General features: G+C 38.4%; 1 protein-coding gene across 1 annotated transcript in view; it reads left to right on the top strand.

Annotated features, from left to right (window-relative positions):
- Positions 1-12,559: 12,559 nt before the first annotated feature.
- LOC124802832 (cohesin subunit SA-2-like) overlaps positions 12,560-23,772 on the top strand; it is a 376,821-nt gene continuing 365,608 nt past the window's right edge. The window contains exons 1-2 of the mRNA XM_047263844.1: positions 12,560-12,709; positions 13,283-13,505. Coding sequence (XP_047119800.1) covers positions 12,577-12,709; positions 13,283-13,505 — 356 coding nt within the window. The 5' untranslated portion in view covers positions 12,560-12,576. The remainder of the gene's footprint in view (positions 12,710-13,282; positions 13,506-23,772) is intronic.

Raw genomic sequence — 23,772 nt, 5'->3', positions numbered from 1 at the left:
AAGGAGAAAGAAAAAAGGACTGGGGAGGTTTAGGGAAAGGTGTACAGTTTAGAAAAGTCACTCAGAACCCCGGGTCAGGGGAGACTCACTGGATGGGATAAAAAGGAAAGACTCGCTGTTAGGGACTGCAGCGGACGAGATTTGAAAACCTGAGAGCTTAAAGGTGGATGACAGCATAATATGCAATACAGAGATTACTACTAAAACATCATGCATGAGTTAGTAAGAGTGAAAAGCTAAGTGCATCGTATGTAACAAAGGTGGGAGGGTGGGTGGCAAAAAATAGAAAAGTCAGAAAATGAAAGATGTAGAAAACTAAAATGGAGTGAGAAAGGAGTAGTTAATATGAGTGAATGCCGACACAGTAGGAATTAATGTAAATTAAGGCCAGGTGGGTGGTGAGAACCAAGGACATGTTGTAGTGCTTGTTCCCTCCAATGGAGTTCTGAGAAACTGTTGGCTGGAGGAAGAATCCAGATAGCGCATATTGTGAAACAGGAACAGAGGTCATGACTGTCATGGTGTACAGCAAGCTCTGCAACAGGATGTTGTGTGTTGCTGTACGCACCCTCTGCCTATGCCCATTCATCCTGACTGATAATGCCAATGTGAAAGGCTGAACAGTGTTTACGTATTGGCTGGTATACGATGTGTCATTTCACATGTGGCTCTCCCTTTTATAGTACATGTTTCGTCAGTTATAGGTCTGGAGCAGTTGGTGGTATGAGGGTGCATAGGGCAGGTCTGGCAGTGGGGACGATCACAGGGGTAGGAGCTATAGGGTAGGGAGATGGGTGCAGAAGGAGCACAGGGTCTAGCAAGGTTATTGTGGAGATTGGGAGGATGACGAAAAGCTATTCTAGGAGTGGTGGGCAAAATCTCAGACAGAATGGATCTCATTTCAGGGCATGATTTTAGGAAGTCATGGTCTTGTTGAAGTACATTCAAGATCAGGATAATAGTGGCGTGCTCTGAAGTTGTTTTTTGGAGGGATCAGCATTATCAGGATTGGATGTGATGGCCCGGGAAATCTGCTTTTGAACTGGGCTGTTGGGATAATTATGCTGAGTGAAGGCTGGAGTAAGAGTGAAGCCATATTGCTGTAAAGAGTTTGCATCCAAACAAATAACTGTTGCCTTGAATGCCAAGTCTGTATGGGAGGGAACGTTTGACATGGAAAGGATGGAAACTGTCAGAATATAAATACTGTTGTTTAGTAGTAGGTTTGATGTGGACAGAAGTGTGTAGCTGGTCTTCAGTGAGGATGCGATCGACACCAAGGAATGGATTAGGACCATGTGAAATTTAATTGGGAGAAGGTATTTAGAGCTTCCAGGAATTTTAACAGGTCAGCCTCACCATGAGTCTGTGGAGCAGAGATGTCATCAATTTATCTAAGCCAAAGCAGGATCTGTAGACTTACGGATTCCAGGAAAGCCCCTCCAAGCGACCCATGAAAAGGTCGGCGTAGAAAGGAGCCATCTGGGTTCCCATGGCAGTACCCCTTATCCGCTTTCCTGGAATCCATAAGTCTACAGCCCCTGGTTTGGTTTAAACACATTGGTGACATCTTTGCCACATGGACTCTTGGTGAGGCTGACCTGCTAATATTCCTAGAATCTCTAAATACCTTCTCCCAGTTAAATTTCACATGGTCCTATTGCGAATCCCATGCCACTTTCTTTTTCTTTGATGTTGATCTCATCCTCACCGAAAGCAAGCTACACACTTCTGTCCACATAAAACCTACTAGCAAACAACAGTACTTACATTTTGACAGTTGCCATCCTTTCCATGTCAAATGTTCCCTCCCATACAGACTTGGCATTTGACACAACAGTTATCTGTTCGGATGTATACTGTTTATACCAATACAGCACCACTCCTACTCCAGCCTTCACTGGACATAATTATCCCAATAACCTAGTTCAAAAGCAGGTTTCCCCGGCCATCACATCCAATCTTGATAATGCTGATCGCTCCAAAAAACAAATTCAGAGCACTCCACTTGTCACCCAGTATTATCCTGATCTTGAATCTACTTCAACAAGGCCATGACTTCCTAAAATCATGCCCTGAAATGAAATCCATTCTGTCTGAGATTTTGCCCACCACACCTAGAATAGCTTTTCATTGTCCTCCCAATCTCCACAATATCCTTATCAGACCCTATGCACCTTCTGCACCCATCTCCCTACCCTTGTGACCATCTCCGCTGCAAGACTTCCCCTATGCACCCTCCTACCACTAACTATTCCAGCCCTGTAACTGACAAAACATACTAAAAAAGAGAAAGCCACGTATGAAATGACACATCATATACCAGCTGTTATGTAAACTCTGTTCAGCCTTTTACATTGGCATTATCAGTCAGGATGAATGGGCATAGGCAGAGGGTGTATGCAGCAACACACAACATCCTGTTGCAGAGCAAGCTGTACAACATGACAGTCATGACTTTGGTGCCTGTTTCACCGCAGCGCCATCTGGATTCTTCCCCCAGACACCAGTTTCTCAGAACACTGCAGGTGGCAACTAGCACTACAACATGTCCTTGGTTCTCACCACCCAACTGGCTTTTACATTAATTCTTTCTGTCTTGGCATTTATTCACAGTAACTACTCCTTTCTTCTCTCCACTTTAGTTTTCTATGTCTTTCATTTTCTATCTTGTCTGTTTTTTGCAATCCCACCTCTTGTTACATACGTACATGCATTAATCCTTCTTCCATAGATCATGAATATGACATTTTGTAATGATGTGGAACATGTCACTTTAACATAAGTTTTCTTTACACAAAATAATTAATTAATTTTTTATAGTTACTACTTCATATCTAAAAATTCATCTATTGAGTAGGAGGAGTTGTCATTCAGAAATTCTTTCAGTTTGCTTTTAAATGTTGGTTGGCTATCTGGTCATTTGTCAAATAGCATTAAAAGTCTGACAAAGATTTTTGTGGCGGCATTATAAAACTCTTTCTGTGCCAAAGTGACATTTAATCCAGAATAGTGAAGACCATCCTTTCTTTTAGTGTTGTAGCTATGCACTTAGTTGTTATTTTTGAATTGGGATTGGTTATTATTGACAAATTTCAGAAGTGAAAATATGTCTGCAAGGTGATTGTGTGTGGGCTCCAGCTATTAGTCTGATTACACGCTTTTGTGCGATGAATAATTTCTCTCTAAATGGTGAATTGCTCCAAAATATGATGCCATATGAAAGCAGTGAATGGAAATTGGCATAGTAGGCTAATTTACTGATAAACTTATCACCAAAATTTGCAATAACCCAAATAGCATAAGTAGATAAACCTAACCGTTTCAGCAGTTCATTGATGGTTTTTCTTCCAATTCAATTTCTCATCAACGCACACACCCAGAAATTTTGAATGTTCTGTCTTAGCAACAAACTTCTGTTCATAGTCTATATTTATCAATGGTGTTACTCTCTTTACTGTACAGAATTGTATAAACTGTGTTTTCTCAAAATTTTGTGAGAGTCCATTTGCAGAGAACCACTTAATAATAATTTTCTGAAAGACATTATTTACAATTTCCTCAGCTGATTCTTGCTTATTGGGTGTGATTACTATACTTGTATCATCAGCAAGAAGAACTAGCTTTGCATCTTCGTGAATATATAGTGGCAAGTCATTAATATGTATTAAGAACAATAAGGGGCACAAGACTGAACTTTGTGGGGCACCATTCTTGATACCTCCACATTTAAAGAGCTGATTTTGGCAGACTATCTGTACTATTAATTTCAAACTTCTGCATTCTTCCAGTGAAATATAAATTAAACCATTTGTGCAGTGTTCCACTCATACCACAATGCTTAAGCTAATCTAGAAGAATTTCATGATTCACACAGTCAATAGCGTATGAGAGATCATAAAATATCCCAGTGGGTGATGTTCGGTTATTCATTTCATTTAATATTTGATCAGTGAAAGCATAGATACCATTTTCCGTTGAAAAGCCTTTCTGAAAACGTAATTGACATTTTATTAGTACTTCATTTTTACAAATATGTGATGCTACTCTTGAAAACATTACTTTTTCAAGAATTCTGTATAAAGCTGTCAGAAGTGAGACTGGGCAGTAGTTGTTAGCATCAGACCTATCCCCTTTTTTATGCAATGGTTTAACAATAGTGTCTTTCAGTCTATTTTGGAAAAACACCCTGTTTCAGTGAACTACTACATATGTGGCTGAGAATCCTACTTATTTGTTGGGAACAAGCTTTTAGTACTCTGTTGGAAATGCCATCAATTCCATGTGAGCTTTTACTTTTGAGTGAATTTATTATTTTCCTAATTTCAGTAGGAGAGGTGGGTTGAATTTCAATTTTATCAAATTGCATAGGTATTGCCTCTTCCGTATACTGCCTTGTATTTTATAATGAATGGCTGGATCCCATTTTTCTCTGCAACACTTAAAAAATGATTATTAAAAATATTTTCTACTTCTGACTTCTTGTTACCAAACTTTTCATTGAGTTTGATAGAAATACAGTCTTCCTGTGCTCTCGGTTGCCCTGTTTCCCTTTTAACAATATTCCAAATTTTTGTCAGATGTGCTAATCTCGGACATAATGCACATACATCTGGACTTTTTAATAACTTTCCTTAATACATTGCACTAGTTTTTATAAAGTTTCACTGTTTTAAGATCATTATTACTCCTAGCTATAAGATACCTTTACCTTTTCTGTTTGCAAGTTATTTTTATCCCTATAATAAGCCATGGCTTTTTACATGGTTTCTTACAATCATATTTCACTGTTTTCTTAGGGAAACTGATTTTGAATGTACTCACAAAGGTATCATGAAATAGGTTAAATTATAAATTAGCATCAGGTTCCCTGTACACCTCATCCCAGTGTAACTGTTGCAAGCTTTCCCTAAAGTTTTGAATTATTAAATCATTAATTGAACGCACTATTTTGGATGACTTTTTTGCAGTACTGTATGGCACTATATCATATACTGTGAATCATGATCAAACAGACCATTCTTAACAGGAAAAGTTTTTATTTGATTAAATTTATCTGGGTCTGTGAAAACATTACCTATCAGTGTCCTGCTTTCCAGTACCACCAGAGTAGGAAAATCAGTAACTGACATCAAATTGAAAGAACCAAGTAATACTTCAAGGTCTAGCTTTCTATCAGACTCTTTCAGAAAATCTGTGTTGAAATCCCCACAAACAAGGATTTGCTTTCCTCTGTCTGACAGATAGCTCAACAAAGAATCCAAGTTTTTCAAAAATAGTGAAAATTTCCCAATGGGGACCTATACACGGCTAAAAGTGCCATTACTTAGTTTAAACTCACACTCACATGCTTGTATATATTGCTCTATGCAAAATTTTTTAGTTTCCAAATTTTTCACACTATGAAATATTTTAACATTTATGGCAACTCCTCCTCTCTCCATAGTGTTTCTACTTACATGTGCTGAAAACTTATATCCACCTACATTTACCATTTCCATACCTGTGACACTATGGTGTTCAGACAGGCATAGTACATCTACTCCACTCTCAATTTCTAAATTTCTAAACAAACAAGAAGCTCATCTTCTTTTGTTTTTTAATCCCCTGATATTCTGATGCAATATACTAACAATTTTCACTGTGCTTCTACGAGAATCTTGTGACATACCAATATTATTTTTCACTGTACTATCCACAGAATCTTGTGATATTTTAACATTTCTAGTACCTGCCTGTCTGAGCTTCTCATTAAGCTTAATTTCAATCAATGTTGGATGATTGGACACTGACCTTAGCCAAAAAAAGGTACTCCCATGAGTTTCAGTGCTCCCTCCCCCTTAAAGAGTTTGCTATCATCTCAGCCAACTTACCCTTCCCTTTCCTATTGAGATGCAGGCCATGAAGTCCAACCTACCAATACCATCAACAGGAACCAAACCTATGCCTGACAATGTAGCTGCCGGAAGCAGCTGATCTACCTCCATATTGACCCTCCTGACAGAGCTATTCAGTTTGGGCCGATCGTACCGCATGAAAGCAGGAATCAAGCCAACATTTGTATGGTTCATTGCAGATGTTATTTTTACCAGGTCACAGTCAATATTGTAGCCCTGATCCGTATCAATACTGTTGCCCACTCCACCCACTACCACAACATGATCCTGCTTTGTAAAACTCTTGCACAGTCATCCTACATCCTCTATCACTTGGCTAAGACATGCTTTGGGCTTGAAAATACTTGTGACCTGTTACCTGTCACCTAATTTTTCCTGCAAGATCTGGTCCACACTTCTTCCATGGCTACTACCTAACATCAGAACTTTCCTCCTACTTTCTGCTTATTTTGAAACAAATAGTTTCCTAGGGAAAGTCTGTTGAGTGCTGACTACACTTACATCTACTTGAGCCTCTTCCTTAGTTGACTGAGGTAGCAAGGCAAATCTGTTGTTTGTGCCAATGATGAAACTGTCAGATACTGTTCTCTTTTTGTGGCCCCCGTTCCTTGCTACCGCTTCCCATCTGTGTTCACCCTTCTCCCCCTTAACCTTATCAGTTTCTCCATAGCACTATCCATTTCAGCCTGAAGGGCTCTAATCTTCCCCTCGTAAACTGCTATTTTCCTATCCCTTGAACATAATCTGCGATACCGTGGAAGAGACCCATTTACTTGCCCGATTCCCATGCTCCCATGCCACTACATTTACCCCAATGTAACCATCTGCCACAACAGGCGCACAGAACCCCAGAACTGACTTTCCTATGGCAGTTCAAACACTTCTCGCACATGGTTGTTTACAATATTTTTACAAAATTTATCTAGGCAATAACAGTAATATTCTATTAACTACAGATCACAAGAGTTACATACAATGCACTTAGCTTTTCACTAACTCATGCACAATGTTTTAGTAGTTATCTCTGTATTGCATATTACCCTGTCTTCCGCCTTTAATCTCTCACGTTTTCAATCCTCGTCTGGTGCAGACCCCTGTCCGATAAGTCTCCCCTGACCCGGGGTTCTGGGTGACTGTTATAAACTGTACCCTTTTTGCTAAACCTCTCCAGTCCTTTCCCTTCACCCCTCTTCCTTTCCATTCATCTCTTCTGCCAGAAGAAGAAGCCACTGGCTCCGAAAGCTTGTAAAAATTAAATCCTTTGTGTGTGTGTGTGTGTGTGTGTGTGTGTGTGTGTGTGTGTGTGTGTGTGTGTTCCCCTGTCGCCACATGGTTAGTAGATTTTTATCTGTCCATTTACATTATACTATCAATTATTAATTATTTTTGTCATTATAAAATGTTTCAAGTTATTGTCATCATCTCCTTCATATAATTTGAGTCCTGCCTTTCTCCAGCTTGGATCTTGTGCTTGCAATTGCTCCAAGGTATTGCACATTGTTACAAAATAGGGTTGATGTGTTTTGTCCTGCATAAGTAGGACACAGATTTTAGAATTTGGTACGGTGAGCTCTAAAAAATCATTTAACCTTTGGGGTAGCCTTGTCAGCAATTATGTTTTATTTACTTTTGATGTACACCACATCAAAATTTAATTCCTGGAAGTAGAAAGACCATCTGGCTATTGTTCTGTGCAGCAATTTGCACGTCAAGAGAAAATAAAGTGCTTGGTGGTCATAGTGGACTTCTGTGTGTTTCCACTCAAATAATTTTTGAATCTCTTAAAAGCCCACACTGTAGAGAGAGCTTAGAGGTAAGTTACTGGATATGATCACTCACATTCAGTAAGAGTTCTGCTTGCAAAACTAATTATCTTCAGTGTTTGTTGTTTAGCTGTCTCAGTTATTGGGAATAGGCATGCTCCCAGACCCTGCAAAGAAGCAGCACTGCTTGAACAAAACTGTCGTGACAAATCTACGTGATGCAATATATTTGCTGTGAGTAGAGCTTCTTTTATGTTTTCAAAGTTGGTGTGACGTTGATCATTCCATAAGTTCAACAGGACATCGCTGTTCAGCATCTGCTCAGGAATAAATTTTCTAAAGAAAGACACCAAGCTCAGATAAGCTTTGAGTTGTTTTTTGTTCTGAGGTGGTGGGAAAATCACGATTGCTTACAATTTCCCCAGATCTGGCAAAATACCTAGTGGTGATATGATGTGCCCTAGGAATGTTGCCCATGATAAAGCATCGCCTTGGGTGTACCCCACAACGAATCTGATTTTCTGTGTCCTGATACAGTTGCTTGGTAATAAGCTATGGAAGGCTCTGATGAATAACGGGGTTTGTACATTTACCCTCTGTAGTAAACATTGGAAACTGCTTATGCCAGAGTAATCCTTTGTCAGCTAGAAGAGTAGACAAGCAGGATGGTACCATCTGCTACTCCAGTTGAATTGTTCGGCTGCATACGGGTATATCTGTATTGACTTTGGCTGTGCCTGTTGCATTTTATACTTTCCTTCCTCTCCAGCTGAAGAACTAGTTGTCTGTGCTAATGTCATACCCATATCTAGTAATCTTGATTCTGCTTTCTCCTTCAATTTCTTTCTGTCATTATCAATTCTTTCTTGGGTTTTCTTTACAAAATTACTGCTAAGTTTTAAATTACTCCATTCTACAGACAGTTCTTGTACTTCTTCTGGCAAATCTTTACATATAGTTTGCAACTCGGTAATAGTATCTTGCATCTCCTTTACACTTACATTAATTTCTGATCGAGTTGCCTGCATTTCACTGTGTGTGTTGCTCACGATTTTCAGCTTAACTGCCATTTCCTCCTGTACCTTCTTAACATCTGGTACCTTTTTACCTGGCTGATCTATTTCCTGAGACAGATCTGTAAATAACTCCACTTTTTAATTCTTTTCCCATTTCGGACAACTTACATGTTAAATCATTTGATGGGTCAGTCCACAACTTTTTTCTTAGGTCATCAAACTTCTACCTTTGTTCATTCGAAAGTACCTCAGGTTTTTTTTAAATTTTTATTTTTTTAAACATTATTCCTATAATCATTAAATGTTTGTGTTTGTTGTTTTGAAGAATCTTTGACTTTTTGTGCCAAGTTATTAAATTTTTGTGTTGGACCATTAAAAAAAGTTTTGTGTTCATTCATTAAAGTTTTGTGTTTCTTCATTCCTAAAATCATTTGAGTTTTCAGCATCCCTTGGATAATTTGTATCAGCATTGAGGTATCATTTTGAACACCTATTGAGTCGTGTCTGATTACTTTCGGGTCTGTTTCGCCCAATTTGCAAATTTTATGTCCTCTAGAATATGTGCCACCGCGCTTTTCACTAGGCTCATGAAAAATTGCTTCCTGGTGAGATTCGTGAATTTCTTTCATTACCATAAGTAAAGTCATGTCATTATTGTCAATATTGCTGTCCTCAATTGTAGTTGAGCTTAAATAATACTTGTGGTTGCCGTCTGACTCACCGACATGTTCACACTCACTATCATTTGTCTTCGATTTAGTTGTGGCGACATTTTGTGCTTGATCATTAATTACTGAATTGGAAACAATGGTTTGGTCTAGTGCATCTGTTCCTGCCTTGTAATTCACCAGTTGCAAATTTTCATAATGAATATCCCTTTCTTAATTAAGCTGAGAATATTTTCTAAATTATACTGTGATGTGTTGCAGTTCGTTGTTGTCACACTTACATTTATTCAAAATTATCAGCCAAAAAATGATTTTTAATAAATATGCCATTTTACTACAATTTAAAATGTTCCAGTTTTTAGAATGGGAGGTGAGAGGTACTACTACTGTTAGATACTATTGAGATGTTATCTTGACGTGTCTCAAAATTTTTTAGTGGTGGTTTCCATGCAACTTTTATTCTCCATCCATCGATATCCTTCTTTTACAATCCTTCCTCTCTTTCTCTTGGCAATATTCATACAACAAAGAAAACAAAAGATAATTAATACAGTGGAAATTCTTATATATTTACATCAGTTATCTATAACTGGCACAGTCATTTCTAGGGTCACCAGTTCTAGTGGTATTTAAGCACTGGCGCCGTAAGAAGGTGTGAATAATGTTTATTGTTTCGAGGTGTGTTGCTGGCACATACTTTCACCAGTAGCAATTCACATGTGTATAAGTTCACACCTCCACAGTCTTTCGCTAAGATGACCTGTTTAACAATATAATTGATTGATATAGTAATTCTCCTTTAAACAGAGTGACATTTACCTCTTCTTTCTTGAATAAAGGGATGCACCATCCATGTCCATGATAAAGAATGCAGTATAATACAATCATAAATAATGTCACCATTATATCTGAAGATTGCAGGCTACAAATTGTTGAGGTATCATTTTCAGGATGAGCAATTTAGAAATGAAGGAAACTGCCTCCATTTCCACAAGATATATTTTAAAAACTTTGATACAAATATTTATGTTGTTGTCTGACCTATACGCAATACATTCATCCAAAATCACGGACACCCAAAGACAGATAGTTGAAGAGGAAGAAATTTGATATCAGCTCAAGGAAACATTGGAATATGGATACATGTTCATCTCTCTTTTTGGCGCGGGGGTGTTTGTATCGTGTCTTTGCCTCACACTGTGTTCTTATACTTATCAAATGACACATACTTCATAGCTAAACGAACTTAAGATCTTTCACACTTTTCAAATCCCTACAAAATGTTATACCTACCTATTTATTCGAATTGACTGACTCCAACTGTGACTTATTAATATTGTTGTCGTAGGATACTACATTCTTTTGTCTTGTAAAGTGCACAATTTTACACTTATAAATATTTGAAGCAAGTGGCCTGTCTTCGCACTGCATCGAAATCTTATCAAGATGCCACTGAATATTTATGTTGCTTGTTTCAGTCAGTATTTCATTACTGATAACTGGGTCTTCTGCAAAAAGTCAGAGGTTACTATTAATATTGTCCACAAGGTCGTTAATGTATAAGATGAATAGCATGGGTTCCTACACACTTTTCTGGGACACACCCAAAGCTAATTCCACTTTTGTCAATGACTCTGCATCCAAGGCAACTTGCTGTGTCCTTCCTACCAGAAGATCCTCAGTCCAATCACAAACTTAGCTTGATACTCCATACAGTTGTACTTTTTATAACAAACGTAGCTGTTGTGCTGAAATCAAATGCTTTTGGAAATTGGGAATACTGTATCTGCATGAATGCTTTGATTCAAGGCTTTCAGTACCTCTTGTGAGAGAAGTGCTGATTGGATTTCACATGATTGATGTTTTTCGGAATCCATGCTGATTGACATTGAGGGGATCATTCTGTTCAAGGTACCTCATTATTTTTTAGCTCAGAAAATGTTTTAAGATTCTCTAACAAATTGATTTTGAAGATACTGGATGATAGTTAGGTGGGTCACTTCTGCTACCATTCTTGTACATGGGAGTCTCATCTGCTTTCTTCCAACTATTGAGCATGGTGTGTTGTTTGAGGGAAGTAAAATAGATTATAGTTAAAAGAGGGCCTAACTCAGCCACAAATTCAGTATAGAATCTGATAAAGATCCCGTCAGGCCCTCTGTCTTTGTTGAATTTTAATGATTTCAGCTGTTTATCAATGCCACTGACATGAATATCTATTTCACTCATCTTTTCAGTGGTTGAGAATTAAATTGGGACAATACTCCTGAATTTTCCTTCATAAAGGAACATTTGAAAACAGAGTTAAGCATTTCTGCTTTCACTTTGCTCCCCCAGGTTTCAGTTTCCGTCTCATCCACAAGTGACTGGATGCAAACTTCGGTACCACTAACAGCCTTTACAAATGACCAGAATTTCTTTGGGTTTTGTGAAAGATCGTTTGGCAGTACTCTGCTATTGTAGTCATTGAAGACTTCATGCATTGCTCTCTTGACAGCTGAATGTGTTTCATTCAGCATCTCTCTATCAGTAGCTCTATGGTTTGTTTGACACCTGTTATCCAGTAGTCTCTGTTGCTTTAGAGGTTTCTTTATAATGACAGTATCCTAAGGTGAGCCCCTCCTATAATGAATTGGTCTACTAGGTACATATCCGTCCTGGTCGACTATTGTGTTAAACTTGAGCTGTAGTTACTGTTCATGCTCCTGTCCTGTGCTAAAAGTTTCTATTTCCTATTGCTTCTTTATCTGTTTTACTGAATATATACACCTTTCTACTTACTTTAGTTGCCCTTTGTTTGACATTCACACCGGATGCTCCATGCTGTACTCAATCCCTTTTGTGTGGCGCAGTTGGTGTGGACATGGCTTAAGACAGTGACTTGAAACAGTAAAAGCATGCTTTAATAAATCACAATGATATACCACATTTCCTATTGATGAGTGAATTCTTAAACTGTATATACAAAACTTTTCATCTAGCTGACAGTATTATTATTCTATTAGAAAAATGCAAAGTTAATTAATAAAAACTGTGTTTTTTGGTTTGCATTAAATTAAATGTTTTGTGGGCAGCTACCATTTCAACAGCTGAATTTTAGTTACGTCACAGCTTCATAATCTGTATGGCCAGAATTTGAATTAATTTTGTATTAAATATCATTTTTCAGGCTGGTCATGAAGGTTTCCCAATATTAAACAACAAGAAAACTTCAACAAAGCTGTGCCACTTGATGCAAATGTTGATAAAAAAGTGTGAGCATTCTATTCTGTACGATGGGTTTCTAATGAGCAGTCTTTGCCATTTCTTGTGCAAGCTTTCAGGAAGTAAAATACGAGGCTTCAGATATGTTAGCACTTTGGCAGGTGAGTCCACAGGTAGCTTTGTTGATGTGTGATATGTTTCATATATATCTGCACTGCTATATAAAGACAAGTCGCATTTTAATGTTATCAAATTCAAATTTTTGCTGGTACTGTAATGACCATTCAGATGGACACAGGCTATATATTTTTAAATGTATATAATATGTAAATATACATCATATTTAATTGAGAAAGGGGAAAGCTTGTTACTAAAGCTTTCAGAAAATATGTGACCAATTTATTTCAAATTTTTACATGTGCTCTTATGAACATTTCAGTGACCATAGGCCATAATACTTTTTTAAACAATGACATGCAGGTTATCTGTTAAAAGCAACTGTGAGAAATAAAATGCCATGCTCTGCTGTGAAAATGTGTGGTTTTGTTTTCTTTGCCGCAGTCAATTTTAACTATGATAGCTTTTTGTTTGCAGTTAGAACTTTCATATTTGGGTGATTAAATGCTTACCACTGTGTGTAGACATCGGAAACAAAAGTATGAATACTGGTGCATTTTGAATCTCCCAGTTATCCAAAATAAAGTTGATGCGATAAAATTCATTTTTCTTTACAGGGTTATCAATAGCTTCAGAACTTACAGAAATGTGTTGTAATGTAGAGAAACAGAGAAATAATTTAAACAAACAACTTAGCACTGAGAGAGATTTCACTGTTGAAAGGGAAGTTTCGTGGCAAGAATCACTTATTTCATCTTTGAGTGAGATCTCTGAAAATTTGCTGGAAGCTGTTGGACTAATGCAACTACTTGTTGGACAGATATTCAAGCACAGAGTCAAGTTTGTAACAAATTCATTTAATCAAAAATGATCTTTATTATTTTTTACTAACTACAGATCTGTAGTCTTTGTAATTCTATTTGTAAGTTAACTGATAGATTTTCACTTCATTGATTAGGAAGATGTAAATCACTTAAACAGTAGGGGTTTTAATAACTAAGCCACCAAGTGTTTAAAATTGAATGAAATCATGGCAGTAAATTACATGTTGTGATAATTAGTTTTATTGATTTATAACCACCCCCCCCCCCCCCCCCCCCCCCCATGAACCATGGACCTTGCCGTTGGTGGGGAGGCTTGCGTGCCTCAGCGATACAGATAGCCGTACCGTAGGTGCAACCACAACGGAGGGGTATCTGTTGAGAGGCCAGACAAACGTGTGGTTCCTGAAGAGGGGCAGCAGCCTTTTCAGTAGTTGCAAGGGCAACAGTCTGGATGATTGACTGATCTGGCCTTGTAACAATAACTGAAACGGCCTTGCCTTGCCGGTACTGCGAACGGCTGAAAGCAAGGGGAAACTACAGCCGTAATTTTTCCCGAGGGCATGCAGCTTTACTGTATGGTTAAGTGATGGTGGCGTCCTCTTGGGTAAAATATTCCGGAGGTAAAATAGTCCCCCATTCGGATCTCCGGGCGGGGACTACTCAAGAGGATGTCATTATCAGGAGAAAGAAAACTGGCGTTCTACGGATCGGAGCGTGGAATGTCAGATCCCTTAATCGGGCAGGTAGGTTAGAAAATTTAAAAAGGGAAATGGATAGGTTGAAGTTAGATATTGTGGGAATTAGTGAAGTTCGGTGGCAGGAGGAACAAGACTTCTGGTCAGGTGACTACAGGGTTATAAACACAAAATCAAATAGGGGTAATGCAGGAGTAGGTTTAATAATGAATAGGAAAATAGGAATGTGGGTAAGCTACTACAAACAGCATAGTGAACGCATTATTGTGGCCAAGATAGATACGAAGCCCACACCTACTACAGTAGTACAAGTTTATATGCCAACTAGCTCTGCAGATGACGAAGAAATTGAAGAAATGTATGATGAAATAAAAGAAATTATTCAGATTGTGAAGGGAGACGAAAATTTAATAGTCATGGGTGACTGGAATTTGAGTGTAGGAAAAGGGAGAGAAGGAAACATAGTAGGTGAATATGGATTGGGGGACAGAAATGAAAGAGGAAGCCGCCTGGTAGAATTTTGCACAGAGCACAACATAATCATAACTAACACTTGGTTTAAGAATCATGAAAGAAGGTTGTATACATGGAAGAACCCTGGAAATACTAAAAGGTATCAGATAGATTATATAATGGTAAGACAGAGATTTAGGAACCAGGTTTTAAATTGTAAGACATTTCCAGGGGCAGATGTGGACTCTGACCACAATCTATTGGTTATGACCTGTAGATTAAAACTGAAGAAACTGCAAAAAGGTGGGAATTTAAGGAGATGGGACCTGGATAAACTGAAAGAACCAGAGGTTGTACAGAGATTCAGGGAGAGCATAAGGGAGCAATTGACAGGAATGGGGGAAATAAATACAGTAGAAGAAGAATGGGTAGCTTTGAGGGATGAAGTAGTGAAGGCAGCAGAGGATCAAGTAGGTAAAAAGACGAGGGCTAGTAGAAATCCTTGGGTAACAGAAGAAATATTGAATTTAATTGATGAAAGGAGAAAGTATAAAAATGCAGTAAGTGAAACAGGCAAAAAGGAATACAAACGTCTCAAAAATGAGATCGACAGGAAGTGCAAAATGGCTAAGCAGGGATGGCTAGAGGACAAATGTAAGGATGTAGAGGCCTATCTCACTAGGCGTAAGATAGATACCGCCTACAGGAAAATTAAAGAGACCTTTGGAGATAAGAGAACGACTTGTATGAATATCAAGAGCTCAGATGGAAACCCAGTTCTGAGCAAAGAAGGGAAAGCAGAAAGGTGGAAGGAGTATATAGAGGGTCTATACAAGGGCGATGTACTTGAGGACAATATTATGGAAATGGAAGAGGATGTAGATGAAGATGAAATGGGAGATATGATACTGCGTGAAGAGTTTGACAGAGCACTGAAAGACCTGAGTCGAAACAAAGCCCCCGGAGTAGACAATATTCCATTGGAACTACTGATGGCCGTGGGAGAGCCAGTCCTGACAAAACTCTACCATCTGGTGAGGAAGATGTATGAGACAGGCGAAATACCCTCAGACTTCAAGAAGAATATAATAATTCCAATCCCAAAGAAAGCAGGTGTTGACAGATGTGAAAATTACCAAACTATCAGCTTAATAAGTCACAGCTGCAAAATACTAACACGAATTCTTTACAGACGAATGGAAAAACTAGTAGAAGCCAACCTCGGGGAAGATCATTTTGGATTCCGTAGAAACACTGGAACACGTGAGGCAATACTGACCTTACGACTTATCTTAGAAGAAAGATTAGGGAAAGGCAAACCTATGTTTCTAGCATTTGTGGACTTAGAGAAAGCTTTTGACAATGTTGACTGGAATACTCTCTTTCAAATTCTAAAGGTGGCAGGGGTAAAATACAGGGAGCGAAAGGCTATTTACAATTTGTACAGAAACCAGATGGCAGTTATAAGAGTCGAGGGACATGAAAGGGAAGCAGTGGTTGGGAAGGGAGTAAGACAGGGTTGTAGCCTCTCCCCGATGTTGTTCAATCTGTATATTGAGCAAGCAGTAAAGGAAACAAAAGAAAAATTCGGAGTAGGTATTAAAATTCATGGAGAAGAAATAAAAACTTTGAGGTTCGCCGATGACATTGTAATTCTGTCCGAGACAGCAAAGTACTTGGAAGAGCAGTTGAATGGAATGGACAGTGTCCTGAAAGGAGGATATAAGATGAACATCAACAAAAGCAAAACAAGGATAATGGAATGTAGCCTAATTAAGTCGGGTGATGCTGAGGGAATTAGATTAGGAAATGAGGCACTTAAAGTAGTAAAGGAGTTTTGCTATTTGGGTAGCAAAATAACTGATGATGGTCGAAGTAGAGAGGATATAAAATGTAGGCTGGCAATGGCAAGGAAAGCGTTTCTGAAGAAGAGAAATTTGTTAACATCCAGTATTGATTTAAGTGTCAGGAAGTCATTTCTGAACGTATTCGTATGGAGTGTAGCCATGTATGGAAGTGAAACATGGACGATAAATAGTTTGGACAAGAAGAGAATAGAAGCTTTCGAAATGTGGTGCTACAGAAGAATGCTGAAGATTAGATGGGTAGATCACATAACTAATGAGGAGGTATTGAATAGGATTGGGGAGAAGAGAAGTTTGTGGCACAACTTGACCAGAAGAAGGGATCGGTTGGTAGGACATGTTCTGAGGCATCAAGGGATCACCAATTTAGTATTGGAGGGCAGCGTGGAGGGTAAAAATCGTAGAGGGAGACCAAGAGATGAATACACTAAGCAGATTCAGAAGGATGTAGGTTGCAGTAGGTACTGGGAGATGAAAAAGCTTGCACAGGATAGAGTAGCATGGAGAGCTTCATCAAACCAGTCTCAGGACTGAAGACCACAACAACAACAACCTGTATTGGCATTGCATTATTTCTTGTCATCGCAGTTTTGCAGCTTCTGCTTATATAGTAAAGTAATAACTTTTTGTTTTGATACTTGCAGTACAAGACGCACAAACAAATTACATAGTGATGTTAATTTAATGTTATTAATGTAAGATACATACTGTTACACCTAGATCTGACATGTGAATGCTATCATGTTAAAACTATTATGGAAGTAACATTTCGCTGCTAGATATAAATTTGTACCTAACCAATTGTGTGCATAAAAAGTGATTTTGGCTTTTTTATTAAAGTCAATATCATTTCTCCTTTCTTGATTTTTTTTAGTTTTTCTTTGCTGTGTACTTGTCTGTGACAGGTTGTGCATTCGTGGTTGTAAGTGCATGATAGGGATAGTGCTAAGTGATAAACAGTGATCAAGCTTCATGGACTCGTACAAAAATTTGCTTTGTTTTTCCCATAATCTTTTCATTAAAAAACAGTGTGATTAACATGATTGATCTTTTTTAGAAGCTCAAATGTTATAGTATCAGAGCTATAGCTGATAACTGGTTTTTCACATATCTAACTAAAAGGACGCAGAGTGCAGCATGAAGAAATTTGGGGAGTGCCCACAGTGGAGTAGCATCTTCAAAATGAGGAATAATCACTACAGAGGGTGTATACGCACCGGGACAGCTGGGAAATCTGGGAAAAAACTGGAAATTTTTGCATCTGGGAGAAAACCAGGAAAAACCCGGGAATTTTTTAAAATACTGGGAATTTTTTGTTGTTTTAGTTTTCAGCTAAATTTTTACTGGTAAGGGCTGATATTCTAACAAAGAATTTTACTTTAGATCATTACTGCAATATAATACTGCAGCAATAAAACATAAACGAGGAAAAAAATAAATAAAACTTAAATGGCGAAGGACATGCGCTATTTACAGCAACAAAACACAGCACACATACAAGTGTCTGCCAACAGCAAACTGTGTCGAAGGCTTGAGGACGAAGACTATGCAATACTTCATAACAACAAACTGCTTCCAATGAGCGTGACGTCACAATGGTTAACATTATAATAGGTTCGTTTGAGCAGTTGCCAGCGGGCTTCTGCACATGTGCAGTTGAGTCTCATATAAGCACCATCTTCTCCCACTTCTGGCTACTTCAAGTGTGGCTGTGAGCTGTATCCTAGGTAACTAAACTCTAGCTGTCTCGGCATAGCAACAAGCAGCGAGATGCTACACAGAAACATTTTTGTGTGTACCCAAGCTGCCAGATTTGCACATATGCAGAGCAGTCTGGGTTGTAGTGGTATGAGGGGCTGTTTCCATGTGAACCGTGTTTACATGTAGTGATTTTGCTGTTTCCTCTTAGTTTACAGCTCTCAAATACAAAATGGATTTCTGTGGCCGGCAGCTATAAAGTCAATTAAAATATTCACATAGTTTTGGAAGGCTAAAATATGTTATTAGTTTGTTTTCTGATTTTATTTTATTTCCATGTTTTTTGGCAGTCGGGCATTTATTGCCTTGCAGAACAATGAAGCTATTTTTGTCGATTTGCTAAAAAAAAAAAAAAACCACTTTAATTAATCTTTTTCACAGAGACAGCCAATTTATTTGAAACACTATTGGCTAGTGTCAACTGTTTACATTGTTATCTTTTGGGACGCATGGCATTATGCCATAATAAAAAACTAAACATGAGATAATACAGTACTGGTACTCCACGAAAATTTGCATTCTGAAAACCACACTGAAAAGTTTTGTATCAACTTGGGGCCTACTTCTTTGTCAACCTGGACATACGAATGTGCTCTTTAAGCCGAATTATGCATTTTAGTATGGTTTATGAAATTCCAATGCCCTTGGAGTGTCCTCTGATGTCCTGTTTCATTTAAGATGTAATGTAAGATTTCTTAATGCTATATACATATGAACATATGGGCTACCTACCTCATTGTAGTTGTGAAGGACAGTAACACTGTTTTCTGGCACTCTCTGACAACTGTTGAAATGAATTCTAACTGTCTGCTGGAAAATATTGCAATTGGTCATTTGAAAAGTACATTTTATTATACGCTATATGAGTTATATTACATGTGGGAAAGTGCTTTGAATTTCTTAAATCACAGAGCATTTGATTTTCATTTAATGCTTAACTCTTTGAGGGCCAGCCACTAGAAAAATTTAAGACCAGACATTTACGTCATTACTTTAAATTTACTGGCACATTTGTGTGATGTTATCGAAGTGTAACACACACAAAAAAGACAAATGTTATATGTTAAAGCTTAGCTTTTCTTGTAGCTACACTATGTACATTAATTTAAACCATTAACTTTCCCTATTTGTGTGTTCGCACTACTTAACAGTGATGTTGCTATAGGCTGACTACATCACGTGTCCTATGCTCTGAATCACTATGTTTACATGCGACACATCTTCTGAAAGACAAAAACCAAACTTTGGAAACCGTTTTTTGCTGTCATGTTTGCACGTTAAGGTCTGAAGTGGATTTGCTAGCACAGTTAACTACTGTGCCTTGGGAAACAGCTGTTACAGTCAGCACTCTCGCTAGTTGTCTTCAGTTAGATGAGTTGTAAGTAGTTAGTCTAACATTTCTACTTATTGTTCATTGTACAAAAAGGCATTCCATCCATATTACCAGAAAACTTTTAAAAATAAGATGGAACCTGACAGTCCAAGCACGTTTCAAAACTGGTTGCATTTATATGGAAGCGAAAATCGATTCTGGAATTGGAAAACTGGCAAGCAGAAGTGGATTTCCAGAATAGATTTTGAAATGTTCACATGACCACCCAAGAGCAGTACTGGGAGATCAGTTTATGAAATTCGGGTTTGAGAGCCCCATGTAAAAGCGATGAACAGTTGCTATCGTCGGCTGGCGAGATCACGTGACTTGAGCTATGGTTGGCTTACAAAAGTGCATCGTGATCTCGATTTCAATACTTTGGAAACTAATGTTCTGTGTTTGATGGAATTCAACTATATACATTCTTAATACGAAAATGTGCAGCATACATATTGCTGTCCATCAAAGATCGTTCCAAAACACATTTTTTTCCTGGGGTTCGTTTCCTAAAGTGGCAGGAGGTTCTATGCCGGTGTACAAAACCTTAACCATTCAAAGGATTGATAAGTTTTACCATCCCGAGGGAAAGTATACTGTCACTTAACACAGAAAAAGCGTATTTTCATCTGGGAGAAAAGTGTATCTTTTAACCGGGAAATCTGGGAAAACGTGGATTTTTTTTTCTTGTCCATGTTTACCCTCTGTTACAGGTTCACCACAGGTATTAATATGAGGTCCACTCTTGTTTTCTTCGCTGACAATGCAAATAGTATATTCGGGCCTAATTCCAAAATTTAAACTTGAAGAAAAGAAAGGAAATCAGTCTATCACATCGTGGAGGTAGGATCTGGTATGATAAAAGCAATAAGCAGGTATACGAGGTGTGTTCAAAAAATTCCGAAACTTTGTCCACAGAATTTTTCTGCATTTACCTTTTTACTCATTTTGCGTGGTCTCCTTCCAAATACTCTCCTCCACTATTGATAAACTGCTCCCTATGCCGTTTCCACTTCCAGAAGCAGTCCTGGTACGCACCTTGCTGGATTGCGTGAAGTGCTGTCTGTGAATTTTCTTTGATCTCATCTGTCATTTCAGATCTTTGTCCTTCCAGTGGGGTTTTCAACTTTGGAAATAAAAAGTCTCTTAAGGAACATCTTGTTCTCATTTGTGATCTGAAAGCTCTTCACAGATTGTGAGGCAAAGGTCTTTCTGGTCTTGAATCGTGAGGTATGGAGTGAAATTCATGGCAACATGATGTGTTCCAAATTGCTGTGTCAGGACTTCATGACATGATCCAGCTGAAATGTTTCATTCTTCTGCAGTTTTTTTGTACAATCTGTCTTCAATAGGCACGTACGATTTTGTTGACGTTCCTGGTATCAGTGTTGTTGGTAGAGGTTGAAGGGCATCCTGAACCGAGGTCATCTTTAACTTTGGTTGCTCATGTTTAAACCTGTGTGAACCATTTGTAACACCAAGTACAGTTTAAGCACTTATCACCGTAGGCTTGCTGCATAATTTGTTATGTCTCTATAAAGGTTTCCTTGAGTTTCACCAAAATTTAATGCTAATTGTTGCTCCTCTAACTCTGCCATCTCGAAATTTGGGAACTGTGCAACACAGCATTCTACTCGATACTGCCCTGAACAATAATAACAGACGTACAACAATGAGACATCTGGCAGTTAAACATTAAACACAGGCGTGTGCAGGGATGCCAAACACATTTTGCTCCAACACACCATTGGCATGAAATTACAAATGTTGCAGAATTGTTTAAACAGATCCCATATGCTGGTTTTGAGGTCTGTTTAAAAAACAGCTGTGAAGGATTATATAGTAGTAACTCATTGCAGTAAATGTCAGGATTATAATCATATGGCAACGAACTGCACAAAGATAGAAATCAATTTTGTTCACTGTGGAGAAAATGAGTAGATATAGCTTAACCTGTATACCATGTTTTAGAAGCAAAAGGTTGTGTAATGGAAGTTGAAATGACTGTTCAACGCATCAGATGCTTCTTAACAGTTTTTCCCTCTGTATTGATTATGGGTAAAGGGTGATAATACCTGATGACAGAGCTCTATGAGAGCAAAAGATCACTTGCTGAATGTGCAAGTGAAAGAAATCTCCATCCATGGGAAAATGAGATGCGAGAGGGCACGGAATTACTGGCAGAAAATAAATGTTACATGAGTGTAGGTACTCAGATGGAGAAGACTCATTGAGGACTGGGCCATGAAAAGACTAATCTGTATACATTTACAAAAACTGGTGGAGTATGTTGCATTCAAAAGAAGGTACAACAACACTCCACCAAAAAGGTACCAAAATTCAGTAAAAAGAAGCAGCAAACACAGTTAGTAAAACTGAGAAACACCACAAAGCACAGTCCCAGCACAACCAAGTACTGGTAAAGGAAGCAAAATGAAATATGAAGCTCAACAAGAGATATGCCAGTGCATCTTAAACTCATGAGTCATCTTGATCAAGGGTTCATAATGCAATCATTGAAAACAGGACAGACAATATGTTTAAAAATAGCCCAGCTAAATTGTATGAGAAGTCAGGATGTCATGTATGAAATTTGCAAAGTAGCTGAGGAAATGATGTTTGAAAGTATGCTTACAGAAACCATACACAAGAGATGGGAAAACACTTGGACTGCAGTTGCTGCTCAAGGCACTAAACACAGTTAAACCTGAAGACAACCATTGTCATTAAAAATGACACTAGTACCATTTAACCATAGCAATATCAAGGCATTTTCCGTAATTTGCATTACCAAGGGTTGTGTGTGGTGGGCTACTTTATGCCCACACCAAAGAAATTAAAAAAGAAGCAAAATTTGTCAGTTGTTGTTGAATTACATTAATAACATACCTTTTAAAGATGTACTGATGTGTAAGTAATGTCCAGAACATCAAAATATCTTTTAGCACACTCTTAACAATATCAGCACACTTTGAGTAACATGTTCTACTGACTTTACGATAAGAAAAATTGAAAAATGGAAGCTTCATTCATTACTGTTGAATTTTACTCTCAGCATACCTTTTAAAGAGATAATGACGTGTAAGGAAGGTCCTGAACCTGGAAATGTTGAATATGAAATTCATTGGGGAAAGTGAGCCCACACCCTTTGTTTTAAATAGTCATCAGTCTTCGGACTTCCTTGACGTGACCTGCCATGACTTCCTCTCTTGTGCCAACCTTTTCATCTCAGAGTAGCACTTGCAACCTACGTCCTACATTATTTACTGGATGTATTCCAATCTATCTCTTTGGGTACAGTTTTAACCCTCTTCAGCTCCTTCTAGTACCACAGAAGTCATTCCCAGATGCATTATCATCCTTTCCCTTTTTGTTGTCAGTGTTTTCTCTATATTCCTTTTGTCACCAATTCTGCAGAGAACCTCTTCATTCCAGAATGAGATTTTCACTCTGCAGTGGAGTGTGTGCTGATATGAAACTTTCTAGCAGATTAAAACTATGTGCCGGACTGAGACTCGAACTCGGGATCTTTGCCTTTTGCAGGCAAGTGCTCTACCACCTGAGCTGCCCAAGCACAACTCATGCCCCGTCCTCACAGTTTTACTTCCGCCAGTACCTCATCTCCTACCTTCAAAACTTCACAGAAGCTCTTCTGTGAACCTTGCAGAACTAGCACTCCTGAAAGAAAAGATATTGCGGAGATATGGCTTAGCCACAGCCTGGGGGATGTTTCCAGAATGAGATTTTCACTCTACAGGAGTGCTAGTTCTGCAAGGTTCGCAGAAGAGCTTCTGTGAAGTTTGGTAGGTAGGAGACGAAGGTACTGGCAGAATTGAAGATGTGTGGACGGGTCGTGAGTCGTGCTTGTGTAGCTCAGATGGTAGAGCACTTGCCCGCAAAAGGCAAAGGTCCCTAGTTCGAGTCTCAGTCCGGCATACAGTTTTAATCTTCCAGGAAGTTTCAACCTCCTCATTCCTTACCTAATCAGTCAACCTAATTTCCAGCGTTCTTCTGTAGTGACACATCTCAGATTCTTCAATTTTCTTGTGTTCCAGTTTTTCCACAGTCCATGTTTCACTAACAAACAGTTCTGTGCTCAAAACCTCATACATTCTCAGAAACGCCTTTCTCAAATTAAGGCCT

This window comes from Schistocerca piceifrons, chromosome 6 (assembly GCF_021461385.2).
Source record: "Schistocerca piceifrons isolate TAMUIC-IGC-003096 chromosome 6, iqSchPice1.1, whole genome shotgun sequence".
Classification (NCBI taxonomy): domain Eukaryota; kingdom Metazoa; phylum Arthropoda; class Insecta; order Orthoptera; family Acrididae; genus Schistocerca; species Schistocerca piceifrons.
Note: the sequence above shows the minus strand (reverse complement) of the source record. Positions and strands in the feature narration are given on the sequence as shown.